At 49.8% G+C, this 22,782-nt stretch overlaps 1 protein-coding gene across 3 annotated transcripts; it reads right to left on the reverse strand.

The window, feature by feature from the left end:
* Nucleotides 1-1,246: 1,246 nt before the first annotated feature.
* LOC133140844 (endoglin-like) lies at nt 1,247-21,628 on the reverse strand. Of its 3 annotated transcripts, XM_061261090.1 has the most exons (11): nt 21,527-21,628; nt 18,815-18,962; nt 17,536-17,702; nt 16,581-16,689; nt 14,585-14,771; nt 12,946-13,094; nt 11,356-11,595; nt 10,691-10,766; nt 4,075-4,182; nt 2,302-3,558; nt 1,247-2,227 (listed from the first exon to the last, which is right to left on the reverse strand). In XM_061261090.1, exons 2-10 carry the CDS (start codon nt 18,908-18,910, stop codon nt 3,401-3,403), a joined length of 1,290 nt encoding a protein of 429 aa, XP_061117074.1. In that variant the 5' UTR covers nt 18,911-18,962; nt 21,527-21,628; the 3' UTR covers nt 1,247-2,227; nt 2,302-3,400. The 3 variants fall into 3 exon arrangements, with proteins under 3 accessions (XP_061117074.1, XP_061117075.1, XP_061117076.1); XM_061261091.1 differs by lacking the exons at nt 1,247-2,227; nt 2,302-3,558 and adding an exon at nt 3,588-3,819; XM_061261092.1 differs by lacking the exons at nt 1,247-2,227; nt 2,302-3,558 and adding an exon at nt 3,685-3,976.
* Nucleotides 21,629-22,782: the final 1,154 nt, after the last annotated feature.

Consider the following 22,782-nt stretch of genomic DNA (forward strand, 5'->3'; position numbering starts at 1 on the left):
CGAGGTGCCCCCCCCCCCCCCCCCCCCCCGCCACGTAAGAACTTCCCCCCCAATACTGAGGCCCTCATCAGCACTCAGAACAGCTCAGCGACAGAGGAAGACAAAACACACACAGAGCCAAACATATCCTGGACTGTTTAGTCTGGCTCTCTTTATGGGACACAAGTGCCCGGCATGTGTGTGTGTGTGTGTGTGTGTGTGCGTGGAGAAAGCTGTAGCTTCTGATAGGAAATGGGGGAGTGGCTTGTTGCCTAGTGGATAAGGTGCATGACTGGGACCCGGAAGGTTGTTGGATCAACTCCCTGAATAACTGTAATGTAAAACGAAGTCAGACAGGTACTCATTTGAAAAGGAGGAAAGCAGAAACACTTTATTCTGGTTATAAATACTTATACGTCTAGTTTATGTATATAAAAATATGAGACACTTTGAACCAACTGAACCAACTGAACAATGTAATACAAAAAGATCTTGACTTTACAAAAAACATTTTTAAATTGACATATAGACCTGTATACTTCACAATATTGCACAAAATACACATGGCATTTTTCCTGTTTGTAACCTCTTATCAAACACAGTTCAGTCATTCACAGGCATGCAACCACGTGCGCACACACACGCACACACACACGTGCACACGTGCACACATGCACACGCACATACGTGCACACACACGCACACATTCTGATACTGTACACATTCATTTTAACTTTATCCAAAGACATAGGACAGGTTTAATGTATATTAAGCTATACTGTGCTGACTTTCCTAAATGCATCCAGTATGGCCTTTAAAGACATGCAGTACTTGGTTTAGGGCAAAATGGTACATCAATCCTGTTTATAATTCCTCATAAAAAAAAAGTATTTTGGTTTATAGTTTTTGTTTATAGTTATAGTTTTAGTTTTTTAGTATATTCTTCTTTTAAAGAGGACAATCTCTAACGTGTTTCTATTTTAAAACATCGACACGGTTACACCGCTGGCCTCCTCATCACTGTCCTCTCAGCACACCAGGACTTTAACGGTTACACCATCGCCTTCCTGTAGTGTGTGACTGTCTTATGTATCAGGTAAACGTGGCGGTCGAGCTGCACGTTCACGCCTGTTTTCCGTTCTGGTTCCTCAGTGGTGGAATGACATGCCTACCACTGTCAGGACTACCTTAGTCCTCCCTCCTGATTTCCCCCGCCCCCCCTTTCTGATATCCCTATCCTCCCTGTCTAACCCCCCCCCAAAAAAAATAAAAATAAAAAAGGCACTTTTGATGACTATATGTTTAGAACAGCATTTCATGTGTATTTTCCTAGTTATGGATGTGATGCTTTGACTTGTGGAAGAACCTATGCACTTGTAAGTCTTTGGATTAAAAGCGTCTGCCAAATGACTAAAATGTAAATGTAAATGTAAACTCTCCAGAGCCTGACTGTGGTACATGGGACTAACTGTAAACATACCTGTGTGTGTGTGTGTGTGTGTGTGTGTATGAGTGTGTGTGTGTGTGTGTGTGTGCGTGCTTGTGTATGAGTGTGTGTGTGTGTGTGTGTGTGTGTGCGTGCTTGTGTATGAGTGTGTGTGTGTGTGTGTGTGTGTGCATATGCGTGTGTGTGCATGTGTGTGTGTGTGCATGTGTGTGTGTGTGTGTGTGTATATGTGCGTGTGCTTGTGTATGTGTGTAATGGTAAACCTGGGGGCCTTCACTGGGTCTAGACTTGGATGCTAAACCAAAGAACATGGAAATGTAACAGAGAAGGCTTCTAGTTATTCTGTAATGGTGCGCTATAAGCAAGCTAGCTTGGATGCACTCATACCCTTACCTCAAAGGCAGTGTTGTCTTGTCTTGTTCAATGTCAATCATTCAGACCCCAGTCAAATAATGTACATAATTGTTTTGGATTAAAACTTTTCTACATTATTCTCTACAAACCCCTTCCTCTGGTCCTCTTGTTTGCCTCAATTGCACCAGGCATGATCAGTTGAGCCCAGAGATGTATTTGAATCCAGAACATTTACTTATTTAACCCAGGTATGCAATCATTATTTAAAGGAAAATTCAAAGGCACTTTTGTGTAGTATTTCACTTCTCTGTGTCTAACCTTGGGTCTTATGTAAACCTGCAGACACTGCGGCCCTCCAGGACTGGAGTTAAACCCGCAGACACTGCGGCCCTCCAGGACTGGAGTTAAACCTGCAGACACTGCGGCCCTCCAGGACTGGAGTTAAACCTGCAGACACTGGGCCCTCCAGGACTGGAGTTAAACCTGCAGACACAGCACCCCCTCCAGGACTGGAGTTAAACCTGCAGACACTGTGGCCCTCCAGGACTGGAGTTAAACCTGCAGATACTGCGGCCCTCCAGGACTGGAGTTAAAGCTGCATACACACCGGCCCTCCAGGACTGGAGTTAAACCTGCAGACACTGCGGCCCTCCAGGACTGGAGTTAAACCTGCAGACACTGGGCCCTCCAGGACTGGAGTTAAACCTGCAGACACTGCGGCCCTCCAGGACTGGAGTTAAACCTGCAGACACTGCAACCCTCCAGGACTGGAGTTAAACCTGCAGACACTGCGGCCCTCCAGGACTGGAGTTAAACCTGCAGACACAGCGCCCCCTCCAGGACTGGAGTTTGACACCTGTAAGTTAGTGCAAACAGACCAGGTTTCATGCCCATTTCTGTGTTGCTGTTTCCTGTTTGTGTGTTCATTGCCTCTTAATCCAGCCCCTCTCTTTCTAGTTAGTGAAATGCTTCACAGTGTTGTGCAGAGGTAAGTCGAGAGGTAGAATTCTCCTCATAAATACAAAAGACTAACTAATGCACGGGCAAATGACAATTCGTCACAGGGAATCGAGGATATTGCTACTGTCAGCACCAACGTTTCACAAGGGCTGCAGGCCACTCTGAAAACAGTTTGGCTGTGGGTGCTCTCCTTTGCCTGGGTCAGCGCTGGCCCCCCACGGGGTCACAGTGAGGGAAGCGGCGTCTCTGATGATGTTAAAGAAAGTCCTTCTTTTTTTTTCTCCAGATGGAATCTCATTGTCCGGCCACCGGTGCGACGTGTTTTATGTCAGAAGAATGCGGCGAATTTCCTGTTCTTGGGGGTTTTTTCCTGTGTTTTTCCTGTTGCTGGGAGCTCAGGTCCTCCATGCGGGCCTTTCTGGGACACAAGCACATGTGTGTGTGTGTGTGTGTGTGTGTGTGTGTGTGTGTTTGTTTGTGTCTGTGTGTGTGGGTGTGTACATGTGCACAAATGAGTGTGTGTGTGTGTGTGCGTGAGTGCGTTTGCTTGAGTGTATGTGCAGCACAGGTGCTTCTGGGAAACAGTACATGTCTGTGGTGAGACCCCCAGGAGCGCGCTGGTGGGTGGGCCGTCCCTCAGGCCGTCCCTCAGGCCGTCCCTCAGGCCATGCTGCTGGTGGGCGTGCTCTTGGTGCTGCCCAGGCTGGGGCTGGCGCTGCTGTCTCCGCAGGAGGTGGGGCAGGAGGTCGGGCAGGAGGTGGGGCAGGAGGCGGGGTTCACTGGCACGGGGAGGCGCTTGCTCACGGAGCGCGAGCGTCCTGCGGGACCAGAGAGGAAGAACGTGCCACTTCCTGTCCAGTTACCGTGGAAACATCACCTTCCTGTCCAGTTACCGTGGAAACATCACCTCCAGGTAAACTGTGGCTAAACTAATCTCCCCAGCCGTGAGGAAGGAGCAGCTGTCTCATGCCCACCAGGGCAGAGAGGGGAAAGTGTCAGCACTTCTACCTCTTGACTGGAGCACTCCAGTGTGTGTTTAGGGAGTAGAGAGGAGGGCCTAGGATAAGGAGGAGGGTAACCTATAGAGGTCAGAGAGACAGGATGAATGTTCGGGGATTGCGCCTATAGAGGTCAGAGGTCAGAGGTCAGAGAGAGAGGATGAATGTTCGGGGATTGCGCCTATAGAGGTCAGAGGTCAGAGGTCAGAGAGAGAGGATGAATGTTCGGGGATTGCGCCTATAGAGGTCAGAGAGACAGGATGAATGTTCTGGGATTGCGGGTAGGGCCTTGGGGAAATAGGAAACGGGGCACGAGCCAATGGCGTTCAGACTTACCTGTGCGCACCTGGATGAACCACAGAGCTCCAGTGAAAAGAATGCCAATCAGGAACCCGCCGAACGCAATGCCAAGCACGGCCGAGAGACCAAAGTCCAAACATCGCTCTACCAAACACAGAAACACACAAGAGCATTCATCAAACACAACCACACACAAGAGCATTCATCAAACACAACCACATACAAGAGCATTCATCAAACACAACCACACACAAGAGCATTCATCAAACACAACCACACACAAGAGCATTCATCAAACACAAACACATTTCTACCAAACACAGAAAGAAACAAGAGCATTCATCAAACACAAACACAGCTCTACCAAACACAAACACACACAAGAGCATTCATCAAACTCAAACACAGTTCTACCAAACACAACCACACACAAGAGCATTCATCAAACACAAACACAGTTCTACCAAACACAAACACACACAAGAGCATTCATCAAACTCAAACACAGTTTTACCAAACACAAACACACACAAGAGCATTCATCAAACTCAAACACAGCTCTACCAAACACAAACACACACAAGAGCATTCATCAAACTCAAACACAGCTCTACCAAACACAAACACACGCAAGAACATTCATCAAACTCAAACACAGAAACACACAAGAGCATTCATCAAACTCAAACACAGAAACACACAAGAGCATTCATCAAACTCAAACACAGAAACACACAAGAGCATTCATCAAACTCAAACACAGAAACACACAAGAGCATTCATCAAGTTAGAAGTAAGTCATTAGAAGGTGTGAAACAGCACGACTCTGCCACAGTTTTACCCTTTTGGAAACCTCATTAGCTGGCACTGAGCTTTCCATACAGGCAAAAACAAAGGCAGCGCAGTCTTACGTTGTCTTTTATGTTGTGTTCTGATATTTTATAGAACGACTCTGGGGCAGCAACAGCCTCTGCCCAAAAAGTGCCCAGCACTCCTGGGTTAACGTGTTTTTTCCGCAGTGGGGCAGGGGGCGATGCACAAGCAACTACACGCTGGAGGGTTGTGTTTAAAGGGCCAGGCAGTCAGGGGCAGCGGACAGACTTTAAAGTTTGAAGTTCAGACGTTCAGAACAGACGTTCTGCTGACGAGCTACCGATCGGTCAGCCGTTTAAACAGCCGTGGAAACGGCCCCTGTCATGCGGGTTCCGTCTGGAGGAAGCCAATGAGCAGCCCCTATTATGCAGGTTCTGTCTCAGAAGCCAATCAGCCGCCCCACATTATGCAGGTTCTGTCTGGAGGAAGCCAATCAGCCGTCCCACTTTATGCAGGTTCTGTCTGGAGGAAGCCAATGAGCAGCCCCTATTATGCAGGTTCTGTCTCAGAAGCCAATCAGCTGCCCCACATTATGCGGGTTCTGTCTGGAGGAAGCCAATCAGCCGTCCCACTTTATGCAGGTTCTGTCTGGAGGAAGCCAATGAGCAGTCCATCCTTTGTCCTCCCTGCTCTTCAGAGCTAATGACTCTGTTTACACCAGATAAACATGTACATATCAACACATGCAATACATATGTACCTCTGCATCCTCTACAGCATACAATGCCGATGGTCTCCCACACCAGACAGAAGCTCTCAAGGATCTGAGTGATTCTGCAGAGTTTGTTTACAGAAACTTCAAACTGCTTCCGCACAGCAGTACCTGATCCAAATTAGCAACACTCCTACCTGCCAGTTATACCATATAGTATTCAGTGAGCTCAATATTTTTTGGGACAAGTACAGTGCGGTTGGTAAGTATTTGTGAATTGTTTGATTACAAATTAAAATTGTGAAGTACAGAGCCAAATCACATATGTACTTCATATTCAAATGTTCTCCGAGAAGTCAAACAAAAAGAAAACTCAAATAATCAACTGACAAGTCTGATCCCTAGTGAACACCCTAAGAGATCAATTCAACCGCAAACCAATATTTTGCAACAACCAGATGTTCTGAATTCAGGCAATAGCCGGCCAATGAGCTGCTGTGTATCATGTGGGCCAGCCAATAATATCATGCGATAAACAGTCAGCCAACAATCTGCTTAATATCCCATGACAAGTAGACAGCTCCGTATCACACCGAACGATAAGCAGCCAGCCAGACAGCTTTGTATCACAGGAAAAACAGCCAACTGACAGAAAGCTATGTACAATTTATCACATAGAAAGCTTCTCCGACATGGGTTAAACAGTGTCCGATAACTAGTACTTGCTTTACAAAAAAAAACTGACGCTCGTAAAATGTCAGACTTAACGACCCTGTTGATGGATACAGGATACACGCGTGTGTGGGGCACGTCTGTGAAGGCCACACGCAGGATACACGCGTGTGTGGGGCACGTCTCTGAAGGCCACACGCAGGATACACGCGTGTGAGCCTGCAGCAGCGTGCACAGGTGTCGGGACACGGTCGGCCTGCGAGCGGACAAACAGGAAGAGCCGCGCCTCTCCAGGGGAGCACCTCTCCTTTCTGTTTTCCCCAAATCTGCTCTTTTTTTTGTTCATCTCTTTGTCTCTGCACTGACAAACAAGCCTGAACAAACAGGGACAGGAAGCGGCCCTCAGGTGCAGAGGGGGAGGGGGGCAGGATGCACGGAAGGGCCAGAGCCCAGGACAACCGACCAATCACGTCCCAGCCGTCACCTGCACTCAGTACAGCACAGACACACATCACTCACTCAGTACGGCACAGACACACATCACTCAGTGCAGCACAGACACACAGCACTCACTCAGTACGGCACAGACACACAGCACTCACTCAGTACAGCACAGACACACAGCACTCACTCAGTGCAGCACAGACACACAGCACTCAGTGCAGCACAGACACACAGCACTCACTCAGTACGGCACAGACACACAGCACTCACTCAGTACAGCACAGACACACAGCACTCAGTGCAGCACAGACACACAGCACTCACTCAGTACGGCACAGACACACAGCACTCACTCAGTACAGCACAGACACACAGCACTCAGTGCAGCACAGACACACAGCACTCACTCAGTACAGCACAGACACTAGCCCCTCTCTCCCTTGATCAGTCAGCTGTAGCTCACCGTGGATCTGCAAAAAAAGCTCCTTCAGAAGTCCTGAAATATGTTAATTACAATGGCCATAAAGGGAGATCAAATAGAAATAAGACCATCATTTTTCCATGATTACATCAATGGCGTTTGAGTCTCCGTCCGTCTATGAGTTCAGATAATAAGATCTCTGGCAGGTTATGAAAAGGAACACACTGTTTGGCTGAACTCTGCAGGGTTGAGAAAGAGACGCCCTGCCTGGCTCCAGAGGGACTTGGCAGAGCCGGCTGCCTTGGCCACAGTGCTTTAAGGTCAGCTCGGTCTGCTCTGCTTTATGGAAGGAAGCCGCTTTCCTGCCCGCTGGCATCGTACTCCCCTGCAGTATCCAAGCACCCAGGAGCGTCACCCCTGCCCTCTCCCCCTAAACCTAGTGCCCCTACCCCTTCCCACATCACTGCCACCTCACCCCAAGCCCACCCCCCACACACATGTACACACACACGTTACCCCACACACACACACACACACACACACACACACATACACACGTTACCCCTGGTTCCCACACACACACACACACACACACACGTTACCCCTGGTTCCCACACACACACACATACACACACACACGTTACCCCTGGTTCCCACACACACACACATACACACACACACGTTACCCCTGGTTCCCACACACACACACACACACACACACGTTACCCCTGGTTCCCACACACACACACACACACACACACACACACACGTTACCCCTGGTTCCCTTCTTCTTCATCAGAGAGGAAGAGGAAAGGGAAGAGGACCAGGTCGTAAAACGTGCGGAGTTGCTCGAGGAAGGAGGGCATGAGCTTATAAAACAAAGCAAACAAACACACACAGACAGAAAATCAAACACACACAGACAGAAAAACAAACACACACAGACAGGAAAACAAACACACGCAAACACGTTTTTCTGCGGTGAAAACCGTCGAAGAAAGAGAGCAGGAATGTGAGGTTTGGAAATGGCGGTCGCAAGGCCGTCTCCTCTTTGAAGAGGAACACCTTCCCCCCTTTGTGTGGCTCTGACAAAGGAGCATGAGCTTGTTTGGGCTGGCCCCCCTCCAAACACCCCCAAACTGATCCCTAATCCCCACAGCCTCAGCGCTGATGACTGTGGCCCTGAGGTCAGTCAACAGGCCTTCCTAAAGAGTGCCCCCTCAGACCCTCGCTGCCCTCACCTCCACGGCTCCCGGTAAAAACACCTCAGCTCTACGGCTGTGTTGCCACATGATGGGGGCGGGCACATGTGATGAGGTACACGTGATGGGGTACACGTGATGGGGTACACGTGATGGGGTACATGTGATGGGGTACACGTGATGGGGTACATGTGATGGGGTACACGTGATGGGGTACATGTGATGGGGTACACGTGATGGGGTACATGTGATGGGGTACACGTGATGGGGTACACGTGATGGGGTACATGTGATGAGGTACACGTGATGGGGTACATGTGATGGGGTACACGTGATGGGGTACATGTGATGAGGTACACGTGATGGGGTACACGTGATGGGGTACACGTGATGGGGTACATGTGATGGGGTACACGTGATGGGGTACATGTGATGGGGTACACGTGATGGGGTACATGTGATGGGGTACACGTGATGGGGTACATGTGATGGGGTACACGTGATGGGGTACACGTGATGGGGTACATGTGATGAGGTACACGTGATGGGGTACATGTGATGGGGTACACGTGATGGGGTACATGTGATGGGGTACACGTGATGGGGTACATGTGATGAGGTACATGTGATGGGGTACACACTATGGGGTACACGTGATGGGGTACATGTGATGGGGTACACACTATGGGGTACATGTGATGAGGTACACGTGATGGGGTACACACTATGGGGTACACACTATGGGGTACACGTGGGGGGGTGGGTACACTATCATTACATTACAGGCATTTAGCAGACACTCTTATCCAGAGTGATGTATAATGCAGTATAGCACAGAGATAAGTGCGATGACCCCAGAGGAGAGCACCGATCTGATTACAGCTTCACAGGACGTCCCCGGCAGCTGCTTCGCATTAGTGCTGCCTGTTTTTATTTCTTTTTTCACAGAGCTTATTTATCTGGGGTAATGGAGACTCTGTGTTGTGAGTCTTACTCTGTCTGCTAAGGGGTGAAGAAAAACGAAACACACGCAGGCCAGGTGAGAGAATATGACCTCAGGCCAGGTGAGAGAATGTCACCTCGGGCCAGGTGAGAGAATGTCACCTCAGGCCAGGTGAGAGAATATGACCTCAGGCCAGGTGAGAGAATGTCACCTCGGGCCAGGTGAGAGAATGTCACCTCAGGCCAGGTGAGAGAGACCTGTCTGTTGCTGTTTCTGACGCAGGGCTGGTTTGTGTGGAGCAGGTACACATGAGACCCTTACACTGCGCTCAGCAACAAAACTTCCTATGTTTACGGGAAATGAACACAGAGACCTGCAGGCCGTCTGAACACTCATTCATGCTGTGATAGTGAACGATAGCGAGCAGCCATAGGCCTGAGCACCTCTCACTGGGACACGGTCCAGGTAACTCACTCTCACTGGGACCCTGTCCAGGTAACTCACTCTCACTGGGACACGGTCCAGGTAACTCACTCTCACTGGGACACGGTCCAGGTAACTCACTCTCACTGGGACACGGTCCAGGTAACTCACTCTCACTGGGACACGGTCCAGGTAACTCACTCTCACTGGGACACGGTCCAGGTAACTCACTCTCACTGGGACACGGTCCAGGTAACTCACTCTCACTGGGACACGGTGCAGGTAACTCACTCTCACTGGGACCCTGTCCAGGTAACTCACTCTCACTGGGACCCTGTCCAGGTAACTCACTCTCACTGGGACACGGTCCAGGTAACTCACTCTCACTGGGACCCTGTCCAGGTAACTCACTCTCACTGGGACACGGTCCAGGTAACTCACTCTCACTGGGACACGGTCCAGGTAACTCACTCTCACTGGGACACGGTCCAGGTAACTCACTTTCACTGGGACATGGTGGAGCTGAGGAACACTGGGACCCTGTCCAGGTAACTCACTCTCACTGGGACACGGTGGAGCTGAGGAACACTGGGACCCTGTCCAGGTAACTCCGAGCAGACTCTAGGACTCACAGGGACACTATGGATGGTGATGAACAGACTCTAGGACTCACAGGGACACTATGGATGGTGATGAACAGACTTTAGGACTCACAGGGACACTATGGATGGTAATGAACAGACTCTAGGACTCACAGGGACACTATGGATGGTGATGAACAGACTCTAGGACTCACAGGGACACTATGGATGGTGGTGAACAGACTCTAGGACTCACAGGGACACTATGGATGGTGGTGAACAGACTTTAGGACTCACAGGGACACTATGGATGGTGGTGAACAGACTCTAGGACTCACAGGGACACTATGGATGGTGATGAACAGACTCTAGGACTCACAGGGACACTATGGATGGTGGTGAACAGACTCTAGGACTCAGAAGACGGTAATGAACACAAACCTGGGGGGGTTAATGACGGTCGGGGAGAGGATCCGAGCACCTCCACATTTCTGACTGCACTTCTGGCTTCACAGTCCTGCATGGTGAAGAGGCATTAGCAGCCGTTACACACACTGTTCCACTTCACTTATCTTACTCAGCAACTCTCAAACTGAAGTTTTAAAAGCACATATACGCGTGGAGTGCATGCACAACGCATACAAATGCAGGCAGAAAACTGGCTCAACATTTAAGAACCCCAATCTGTTCTATTGACAAGCTGAGGGAGCCAGGCTACCTCTACTGTTAAATCAGCTCACACTGAAAACTACTTCATCTCATCGCTGCGTCCGGCAGCTGTTATGTGTTGTGTTTTCATTTTTTAAATTACAAATATATTTCATCCTTTAACTGTCGACAAGGAAAAAAAATATGTTTCAAATTAGATTGCAACTGGTGCTTCGGGATCGTGAAATGTAAACAAGGATATTTAAAAGTAATAGAATTTTTTATTTTATTTATGAAGTTATATTCTCGGTACCCTGAGAACATTTTCAGCAAACTGATTCAGAATCATCACATCAGATATTTTCCAAAGATTAAATTCTGCCATTATAATGTTTTGCAGGTGTGAAAAGGGGGGGCTGGGTGCGCGTGTTGTTGCCGGGCAGATTACGCTCCGTTACCGTTTTCCCGCCCACGTCTGAACACAGCTGCACGGTGCACTCCAGGACCCAGCCGAGGGAGGGTTGCTCCTGCCACTGGTCCCGTCGCTGATCCGGGCCGGGCGGGAGGGAGAGGACGAGGAGGCAGGAGAAGGAGGAGCAGCTCTGCGTCACGAGGAGCAGCTCACGCGTCGCCGGGCAGGACCGCACCCGGCAACCGGTCACAGCCAGCGTCAGGAAGGGTCTGTTCCAACTGGAGACCTGCGCGTGCGCCGGAGACCGAGGGGGAGGGAGGGAGGGAGAGGGGGAGAGAGGGAGAGGGGGCGAGGGGGGGAGGGGGCAAGGGAGAGGGGGAGGGAGAGGGAGAGAGAGGGAGAGGGAGAGAGAGGGAGAGAGGGGGCGAGGGAGGGGGAGAGAGGGAGAGAGAGGGAGAGGGAGAGAGAGGGGGAGAGGGGGCGAGGGAGAGAGAGGGAGAGGGAGAGAGAGGGAGAGAGGGGGCGAGGGAGAGAGGGAGAGAGGGAGAGAGAGGGAGAGGGAGAGGGAGAGAGAGGGAGAGAGGGGGCGAGGGAGGGGGAGAGAGGGGGCAAGGGAGGGAGAGGGAGAGGGGGAGGGAGAGAGAGAGGGAGAGAGGGGGCAAGGGAGGAAGAGGGAGAGAGGGGGAGAGAGGGGGCGAGGGAGAGGGAGGGAGGGGGCGAGGGAGAGGGGGAGGGAGAGGGAGAGGGAGGGAGAGGGAGAGGGAGAGAGGGGGCGAGGGAGAGAGGGGGCAAGGGAGAGAGAGGGAGAGGGAGAGAGGGGGCAAGGGAGGGAGAGGGAGAGGGAGAGGGAGAGGGAGAGGGGGGGGAGAGGGAGAGGGAGAGGGAGAGGGAGAGGGAGGGAGAGGGAGAGAGAGGGCGAGGGAGAAAGAGGGAGAGGGAGAGAGAGGGAGAGGGGGAGGGAGAGAGAGAGAGGGAGAGAGGGGGAGGGAGGGAGGGAGGGAGATGGAGAGGGAGAGAGGGGGCGAGAGAGGGAGAGGGAGAGAGGGGGAGAGGGAGAGGGAGAGGGAGAGAGAGGGAGAAAGGGAGCGAGGGAGGAAGAGGGAGAGGGGGAGGGAGAGGGAGAGGGAGAGAGAGGGAGGGGGCAAGAGAGACCAAGGGAGAGGGGGCGAGGGAAAGGGAGAGGGGGGGAGGGAGGGAGAGGGAGAGGGAGAGGAAGAAGGAGGGAGAGGAATTAATAGAGGGCAAGAAACAGATTCAGTGGAATTATGTCAAAGAAATGACTGACAAGCAGGAGGCTGAAAATACAGCTGGAGGAAGCCATGGAGACCTGTGGTTTATGTGAAACACTAACGTCACAGTATGCAGCTGTCTCCATCCTGCGCAACGTACGCTGCTCAAATATTGCATATAAATGTCTCATCTGTTTGCACAGTAATTTGAATAAAGAGGAACGTATGCTCGGATAACTTCCCAGGGTGCTGGTGCTTGCTCACCAAATAAATGATCATTCCGGGGATTGCACACGTGCATCTGCATATATGTTGAACTTATTTTTTATTCTGTCTCCTCTACAGGCTTTTGAGACACACTCAATAGTGGGAAGGGCGCCCCCAGTGGGCTGGAGGGTGTGGCTCACGTTGGCGTAGATCATGCTCCCGGGGGTGATCTGGGCGGAGGGCAGGGGCGTGCGGTGGTCTGGCCCATCGGACAGCTGGAGCTGCAGGGGGGTCTGGGGCCGGGGGGGCCAGGGCCCGGCCGCCGGCTCTGCTGCTGAGGGCCGGGGCTCTGACCAACGAGATGGAGGGATGGGGAAGCACATGTTAGGAAGAGGACAGGGTTAGGACGTGACTGCAGTGCTGTGAGGTTTTTGCTCTGGCCTGGGTATCCGAGGCTCTTTATTTAAATCAGCCTTTTGGAAGGTGCTACAGTTCCTATATGCAAGAGAAAACGCGTTCAACAGGACTCAATTTTATTCTCAGGTTCTGTTAGACACGACCGACAGACTGCTACGCAGGTAGACCCTGCTGTGAAATCAGGCTTTGCCAGCTTGACCAGCTCAAGCTGATTTGTCATAAGCTGGTCTAGCTGGGTATGACCTGGTCAACCAGCCGGTGCTGACAACTTGTCTGAGTTTCACAACATGACAAGCAGGTCAAACTATACCAAGCTGAACTGGTCAACCAGGTACCAGCTGTTTCAAAACCTAGCCTGAGCTGTTTTTTCTCTGCGGGGGACAGCCTGCGATCTTCATGCAAAAGGCTGGTAAAGATCTTGAAAAAAGCAGGCCTTGCCAGTTGACCAGAACTGTCCAGTTTCACCAGAGCTGGTTGCCTGCCTGCTGGTGTCTGGGGCAACACTGCCTCCTGGTGTCTGGGGCAACACTGCCTGCTGGTGTCTGGGGCAACACTGCCTGCTGGTGTCTGGGGCAACACTGCCTGCTGGTGTCTGGGGCAACACTGCCTGCTGGTGTCTGGGGCAACACTGCCTGCTGGTGTCTGGGGCAACACTGCCTGCTGGTGTCTGGGGCAACGCTGCCTGCTGGTGTCTGGGGCAACGCTGCCTGCTGGTGTCTGGGGCAACACTGCCTGCTGGTGTCTGGGGCAACACTGCCTGCTGGTGTCTGGGGCAACACTGCCTGCGGGTGTCTGGGGCAACACTGCCTGCGGGTGTCTGGGGCAACACTGCCTCCTGGTGTCTGGGGCAACACTGCCTGCGGGTGTCTGGGGCAACACTGCCTGCTGGTGTCTGGGGCAACACTGCCTCCTGGTGTCTGGGGCAACACTGCCTGCGGGTGTCTGGGGCAACACTGCCTCCTGGTGTCTGGGGCAACACTGCCTCCTGGTGTCTGGGGCAACACTGCCTGCTGGTGTCTGGGGCAACACTGCCTCCTGGTGTCTGGGGCAACACTGCCTCCTGGTGTCTGGGGCAACACTGCCTGCGGGTGTCTGGGGCAACACTGCCTGCTGGTGTCTGGGGCAACACTGCCTGCTGGTGTCTGGGGCAACACTGCCTCCTGGTGTCTGGGGCAACACTGCCTCCTGGTGTCTGGGGCAACACTGCCTGCGGGTGTCTGGGGCAACACTGCCTCCTGGTGTCTGGGGCAACACTGCCTGCTGGTGTCTGGGGCAACACTGCCTGCTGGTGTCTGGGGCAACACTGCCTGCTGGTGTCTGGGGCAACACTGCCTGCTGGTGTCCCTTCTGGCTGGACCTGTGATGGAGACCTGAGCTCAGTCTGTTCCCCGTAGCACGAGCATCAGCCTGACTGCAGACTACCTGGTGCTGGTCTGTCTCCTCTTCCGATGACCAGCCGGAGGGAGGACCCGCCTCCTCTGATCTCTGTGTAGCTGGTGAAGTTTCCCACCTTCAGCTGCACGTTGGTCCAGAAGGATTGGGCACTGTCCTTCACATAGCGCAGAGTCGGTCCAGCCAGGAAGTCAGGCAGAAGGAACTGGTTGCTGCACTGCACATGGAAAAAAACAAAACAATTCTGAATATATGGGTAGAGACCACATATGCTGACAAATGCATGTTCATCAAAGTTAGTCAACATGAGAATACAGACTCACGGAATAATGCATGAGGGAAGACAGGCTGAAACAGGTTCCATGCTCTTTTTGGCTTTGTGTTTCAAACATTTGTCATTTGTCTATGCTCTATCATAATCATGTTAGTGTTATTTGTTCCCAGCTAGGGTTTGATATTTTTTTCCATTTTCAATTCCCAGTAATTTGGCACGCAAACCAAAAAGGCAAGCGCATCGCAGAAAAGCTTTATTGTGGTTGAACATATGCATATAAACAGCTCTGTAACAAGATAAGTTAGAGGTAAAACACATTATCTGACCGGATTATTTCCACAAAAAACAAACATATAAACAAATATCAGGCGTATCTGAGGGAAAATATTCCTCAAAAAATAAAAACAATTGTGAAACTAAGGCTGCTCGACATGGCCCTTCTTCATAATACTCTACAGCTGCCAGTTAATAAACAGACATGTGTCGTCTGTTCCAGAAAGGTAACTTCACGCAGCCTGTAAAATGAGGAGTTAAATAAAGCCTTCTGTTTTGAAAATACAATCCAATTATTAAACGGCATTTCACTATTAACTTATCTGCTAAGGGAAATTAAGAGAGACAACGGCTAGAGGTTTCTGGGTCTTGAACAGTGTAAATTCCTAGGTTGTCTTGAACGGTTGTCTGCAGTTCATTCGTTCTTTCATCTGGTTTTGGGAGTTAGACATGCGGTCATTAATGGCTCGGAGAAGCGATTATGTTACTATTATACTTAATCTAACATCAGAAAAAAGCGACTGCCACTTTAAAACAATCTGCCAGCTTGGATGCAAGTTTACGGTTTCAGTTATTTTAGAAAATCTCTCAGGCAGGTTGGAGCCGTGCTTGCACACGGCAGACTGAACATATGCACTGGTACTAATGTCACTGAATGAAAACCCATCCCAGGCAGCCAACTCCACAAGTAATTCCTCAAACGCTATTTTCAATGTTAAAAATGACTCCTTTGGTCACATTCTCGGTGCCTTTGATGGTTTCTGGCACTCGACTGTTGTCTCCCTTGGCCTTAAAACGCTTTGATAGCTGTTGGATAAAAGCGCTATATAAATGCCAACCATTTACCATTTGTTCCAACTGTTGATCCTCCTGCTCACCTCATTTTCTGCTGGCAATGTTTGCATCTGGCCCCAGTGTCGGTTATTCTGTGGAAATCTTTCCACACCGATTAGGGCAGACATGGTATAATTTTTCATTAGATAAAGCGGAAATATTGAAAAGAATAACCAGCTTAATTTATCCCCAAATCTATGTGCAGGGAAACTCTGTTCTGCATGGAGACATGGTCCAAAATCCCTCCAGATGTGTTTCCTGACTTCATCACAAATCATCGGAAAAGACTTGTGGCTGTCACCATTGCCAGGGGTGTTAGCACAAAGAATGTTTTATTTATTTTTTTACTTCGGTTGATTCCACTGAATCATTAATAAAGCGCATGTTGGAAAATAAAGCTCACGTCAACAACTGTATTATTTTATCAGTTTACATCAGTTTTTGTGCATATTTATCAAGGGTGCCGATAATTCTGGAGTCCATTTTACCACTACTGGCTATAAGCAGAGCTGGCTGTCTCACTCAGGGACAGTGTGAATTGATTTGGAGCTCAGTGCCAGCAGAGACCGCTGGAATAACATCTGCCGTGAGGACAGCAGACTCCAGAGCATGAATTCCAGAAGCTGTGGGGAAACGCTGACTTACGAGGATACTCAGCTGATCGGGAGGGGCTGGGATGGTCCACAGCGTTCCGTTTGGGCCTTTCAGGACTAAGGTGATCTTCTGCTGAGAAACAAACCCGATGGACACGTTTCTGCGACGAAAAGGAACATCATTATTGGCATTTGCCAGACGCTCTTATCCAGAGATGTACAATCCTGCCCTGGAGCAGTGCAGGGTTCAGGGCCTTGCTCAAGGGCCCAACGGCTGTGCGGATCTTATTGTGGCTACACCGGGATTAGAGCCAATGACCTTGTGTGTCCCAGTCATTTACATTAACCACTACTACTACAGGAACCGCTGCTATTTAACAGCTGAGCTGGGCCGCCATCGAAAAACACGCTACTCGAGCGGTGAGGGAGTGAACATCACAGCCGCTGACCACGGCTCAGCTTGCAGAAGAGCAGACATGACACTGCAGGTGGCCTCTGACAAGCTGTGACGTTTCAGACACAACAGAGCACTGCCTGAACACCTGGACCCTTACTGAGACACAGAGCCTTAACACAGGACCCTTACTGGGACACAGAGCCTTAACACAGGACCCTTACTGAGACACACAGCACTGCCTGAACACCTGGACCCTTACTGAGACACAGAGCCTTAACACAGGACCCTTACTGAGACACACAGCACTGCCTGAACACCTGGACCCTTACTGAGACACAGAGCCTTAACACCAGGACCCTTACTGAGACACAGAGCCTTAACACAGGACCCTTACTGAGACACAGAGCACTGCCTTAACACCAGGACCCTTACTGAGACACAGAGCCTTAACACCAGGACCCTTACTGAGACACAGAGCCTTAACACAGGACCCTTACTGAGACACAGAGCACTGCCTTAACACCCAGACCCTTACTGAGACACACAGCACTGCCTGAACATCAGGACCCTTACTGAGACACAGAGCACTGCCTGAACATCAGGACCTTACCGGATTTCCACATCGTCCGGGATGACGATGACGTGCACCTCCCTCTCGGCCGCGTTGGGATCGAGGGAGCAGAACGACATGGGGGGGGGGGGGGCCGTACACCAGGATGTAGTCTTCTGGGAAAAATCCGCTTTTTGGGGTACACTCAACAGAGCCTCCTCCTGGAGCTGAAAATTTATTTAACAGATTTCACAGCATTGAACACTGAACACAGAGGACAGAGCACAACACTTAAACGTCCCGCCAGCATTCAACGCTTTTTTACCTGGGATTTTTGTGGTCAAAATGATGTTGTGACAGTATTTTCCAGAATTATGTACCAAATGTAGCTATTTTTTTCATTTATCCCCATTTTTACTTAGTTTTATTCACAAAATTCAAATAGCTATACATGCCAAAATCAGAAAATATGCATATAGTAGTCTAATCTATTTATATTCTTGTCTCAAAATAAGCATTACAACAATTTTACACAACAATTCAGAACATGAATTACATTTTTTCGTCAAAATTTTGTCGATAAGCTTCTAAGAGCAAGCAAGTCCAGTAATGGTCTAAAATGAAATGCATTAATGTTACTGTATAAGTGTTTCATCAGCCCTATGGAAAAACAGCATATCCACTTAACCACTTTAATAAACACAGTTGGCCTATTTATACCATGACAATGAAGGAGTCAACCTAACTAGCTAGACTGCAGTGTTTAGAGTACGTGAAGCTCTTCTCAGTCTGCTAAGTAGCGGTGCTGTAGCCAACATTGTACCGATACTTCTACGTTTCGCTAATAGGAGTACTGGTGTCATGTGATCTACCCAGCAAAGATAGTTCTCTGTAAAAAGCCCTGTACAAATTAAATTGATTTGATCTTCAATAAAATCAAAATAGATCCAGAGACATAAGGAAAACTATAGGCTCACCAAAATCGAAGGCTTAACAGTCAGAGACAAAGGGCAAACCTTTAAGCTTACCAAAATCATGAGTTTGGAACATATATTTATACAGTGGGCTCCAGATCTATTGCCACCATTGATAAATATGCACACAAAATACTATGAATGTTATTTTCCAACATGTGTTAAGTAGTGTACTTTATTAATGGTTCAATGGAATCAACCAAAGTCGGAAATCTTTCAAATAAATAAGACTGAAATCTTTGCTTTTCAGAAATGGGTGGCAATAATTCAATAGTTTCAATAGTATGTGTCTATGTATATATAAAATCATTGAATCATCAAAAAGCATTGGAAGCAGCAGGAAAGACAGTGGGCGTGTCCCTCACCTGTGTGTCCGGTGAAGGTGATTGGGTCCTGGCTTGTGAGGGTGGTGAACGAGGACACGCCCCCAAACTCCTCCACCACTCGTGACAGAAGATCATCGAAGTGAAACGGAACAGCCTCCGCCCCCATAACCGTACACCTGCGGGAGCTCTGCAGTGCGGAAGAGGGCCAAAGCCATTACATTACATTACATTACATTACATTACACACGGCAGTGCAGTGCTTTTTGTCCTGCTGTTGGAGTTAAGATATTGGTGTGTGCCATGATTTGGCCCAGCATTGGTGGTCCAAAGCTTCACATTACATTACATTACAAAGCATTTAGCAGACGCCCTTATCCAGAGCGACGTACAGCGAAGTGCAGATCGAACACAGGAACAAGTGTGAAGGGGACCCTAGAGGACAGTACGGTCCTAGCGTGACCATACAGATACAATCGGAACCCTTGAAGAAAACATCAACTTCAAAACTAGCATACCACGGTTGGCAGCTAGAATACCCTGAGTACAACAATACAATATCTAATACAATACAACACAACAATATCTATATATAACTATATATAAATATACAAGGCTAATCATAGTTGCTTAGTTGGGTAAGCAGCAATGCTAAAGCCGTCTCCATGTCTACATTTTAAATAAACAAAAAGAGCAGAGGTTAAATCGGGCTCAGCTCTGCCACTGATGATCAAAATGTCCCACTCAACTCAAAGTAAACTAACACTGCAAACAAATAATATTTTAATTATTATTCATTATTATTATTATTATTATTATTATTATATTATTATTATTATTATTATTATTATTATTATTATATTATTATTAAGATTCTACACTGATTCTACACATTTTGTTTTAATACAGAATTTTATTTACAGATGGCTGTCAATGGATACCTGAAACATACAATGCAAGCACGGCCTGAACAAACTTAACCAAGACCAAGGCACAAACCAAGGCACAAACCAAGGCACGAAACACTCAGAACCCTAACCAAACCAAAGGCCACGAGCACAAAGGTGCCATTACATGTAAACTAAAAAGCAGTCTGTCAAACTGAAATGGTCAGACGCAAAACAAAAACACAAATTCTCACGACCGAAAATCCCTGTGCCATTAGCCGAAGCCTCTAATGTACAGAAGGTGAGGGCTTTGTCCGTTTATCTTCATGCAGTACAGAAGGCGAGGGCTTCGTCCGTTTATCTTCATGCAGTACAGAAGCACAGGGCTGACTCAGTGGCAGTGCATCAGAGGCAGGAGCCGTGAGCGACGAGCCGCCGGTCACGGGGACAGGAAGTGGGGAGCGTGAGCGTCTGAGACGGGGGCCGGAGGGCCGGCGCCCACAGAGACGCCCGCGCACAGAGACGGTCGTGAGGCGGAGACAGTCGTGAGGCGGAGACGGTCGTGAGGCGGAGACGGTCGTGAGGCGGAGACGGTCGTGAGGCGGAGACAGTCGTGTGGCGGAGACAGTCGTGAGGCGGAGACAGTCGTGAGGCGGAGACGGTGGTGTGGCGGAAAGCGGAGAGCGGGGCGTCTCTTCTCCCGCTCCAGGCCGGAGACAGTCGTGTGGCGGAGACAGTCGTGTGGCGGAGACAGTCGTGTGGCGGAAAGCGGGGCGTCTCTTCTCCCGCTCCAGGCCGAGAGGACTTCCTTCCCAGCGTGAAGGAGAGAGGAGTTGCGCCCACGTGCCCTGGCGCGGCCCCCCCGCCCTGCCCTCCCTGACCCCGCCAGGGGCCCTGGCGCTGCCGTTTGGCACCACAGCCTCCATTCAGCTCCCTGCATCCAGCCAGAGGTGTCAGGGGCCGGAGGGCCAGGAGGGGGGGGGGCTTCCTCGCTTGGAGAGGAAACGGCTCTCTGATTAGGAGATGGCCGCCTTCCTCGTCACCTCATCACCTTGGCACGAAACCGTCCGTGTCCCAAGATGTCTCCGGAAGGGTCGTCCAGAGAGCAGGACGAGGGCGTGTGCGTGTGCGTGTGTGTGTGTGTGTGCGCGTGTGTGTGTACGTGTGAGTGTGTGTGTGTGAGAGTGTGTGTACGTGTACGTGTGCGTGCGTGTGACTGTGTGTGAGTGTGTGTGTGTGCGCATGCGCATGAGTGTGTGCGTGCGTGCGTGCGTGCGTGCGTGCGTGCGTGCGTGCGTGCGTGCACACGCGCGCGTGTGTGTGTGCGTGTGAGTGTGTGTGTGTGTGTGTGCGTGTGTGTGTGCTTTTCTGTACCTGTGTTTCTGTGTGTATGTTTTTGTGCATGTGTGTTTCTCGACTTTTTCCATAAAGTATTAAAAAGGTCACCATACGCACACGTACACACACACATGTACACACACGTACACACACGCACACGTAAACACACAAACACACGCACACACACACACATACACACACACGCACACGTACACACACACACATACACACACACGCACACGTACACACACACACACACATATGCATAGACACACCAGATGTACATGCCCCTCTGATAACATATCACTTCATCCAGAACATTACATTGTGGGCGAGCATCAAACCTATAATTAAATTAAATAATCATTACATAAACATAACCATTACTATGTGTACAATGGTGAAGGGTTTGCGTTACACAGTTGTAAACTGAGGAGATATACAGAAATATGAACGGTGGTATAACTAAGCATAATTGGACATGAAATGTTTTTGGGAGGAGTGTGTGGGAGGTTAGTGCAGCACTCACGTGGATTGTGACGTTTTTGTTGTGGTAGAAAAAGACGGTGGTGTCGGAGTCACAGCTGATGATGAGCTCGGCCGGTCTGGCAGCCGTCAGGTCGACTGCAACTAACTGCATGAAGAGGACAAAAAAACAATCTTACTAAAAACAGGAGAAGAGGATTTAAGTTTTTGTTATTTACACAATGAATAAATAATATACCACCAAGAGTACAATATAGTACCTAGAGTACATGGCGCTTTAATTCAGAGGACATGAAAAGACACTATGGAAGCTACTGTGTGCCTCATTTCCAATTATCAAACAACCACGTCAAATAATGAAAACTCAACATATGAATGAAACAAAGGCCACGTCGTATATTATAAAACCTGAACATATGAATTAACCACAGGCCACGTCGTATATTATAAAACCTCAACATATGAATGAACAAACCACCACATCGCATGCACACTCAACACATGAATGAACAACAGATTGTATCCAATTTGATTAAAGCAATGTTTATTTAATTATAAAACAGAGTCCACACAAACGAGGCTCTAGCATGAACTGCTGTGAATCAACGACTCAACCACGAGGGAGCAAAGTCGATCCTGTCAGTGACCCAACAGGGTTATGGTCAGCGTTAGCGCTAGGCCATTGCAACTGGCAGCCACCTGTCAGCAATATGACACCCCCCCCCCAATATTGTTATGGTTAGCATTAGCTTTAGCGCTTTTGCAACTGGCAGCCGCCTGTCCGCAATACTTCCCCCCAGCAGGTTAGCATTAGTGCTAGGCCTTGCCAAACAGCAGCAGCCTGCCAATGGGCACCGCTGATTGACGGGGGCCGTGATATGATCCGCCCGCTCTGTTTCTCTCCGCCTCTGTTCTGTGGCCCATAGCCTGAGAAGATGGTTTTCGGCAGAAAGGGTTAATTCCATTCCCTGCTGTCCATCCTGTTTACGGTTGTGCCCGGGCGTAACCTGGTAACGCTGCACGGGTCACTCCCCCCTGCCCCCTGCCCCCTGCCCTCTCTACTGGGCCTCTGTCTTCCTGGCCTTGTGTCACCGTGGCTACGGATGACACCTGGGGCACATTCAGGACATGTCACTCCTCGCTGGCTCTCAGCACTGCCTCTTTAACGGAGCATGACGCCACCGCACCGACCCTGCCGGCCCGCCTGACTGCACATCCATCTGCTCTGTGTGTCCGCTCCCATACACAGCCACCACGTACCTCCACCCTCTCTAATGCTGCTCCCATACACAGCCACCA

Source organism: Conger conger, chromosome 11 (genome assembly GCF_963514075.1).
Source record: "Conger conger chromosome 11, fConCon1.1, whole genome shotgun sequence".
NCBI lineage: Eukaryota > Metazoa > Chordata > Actinopteri > Anguilliformes > Congridae > Conger > Conger conger.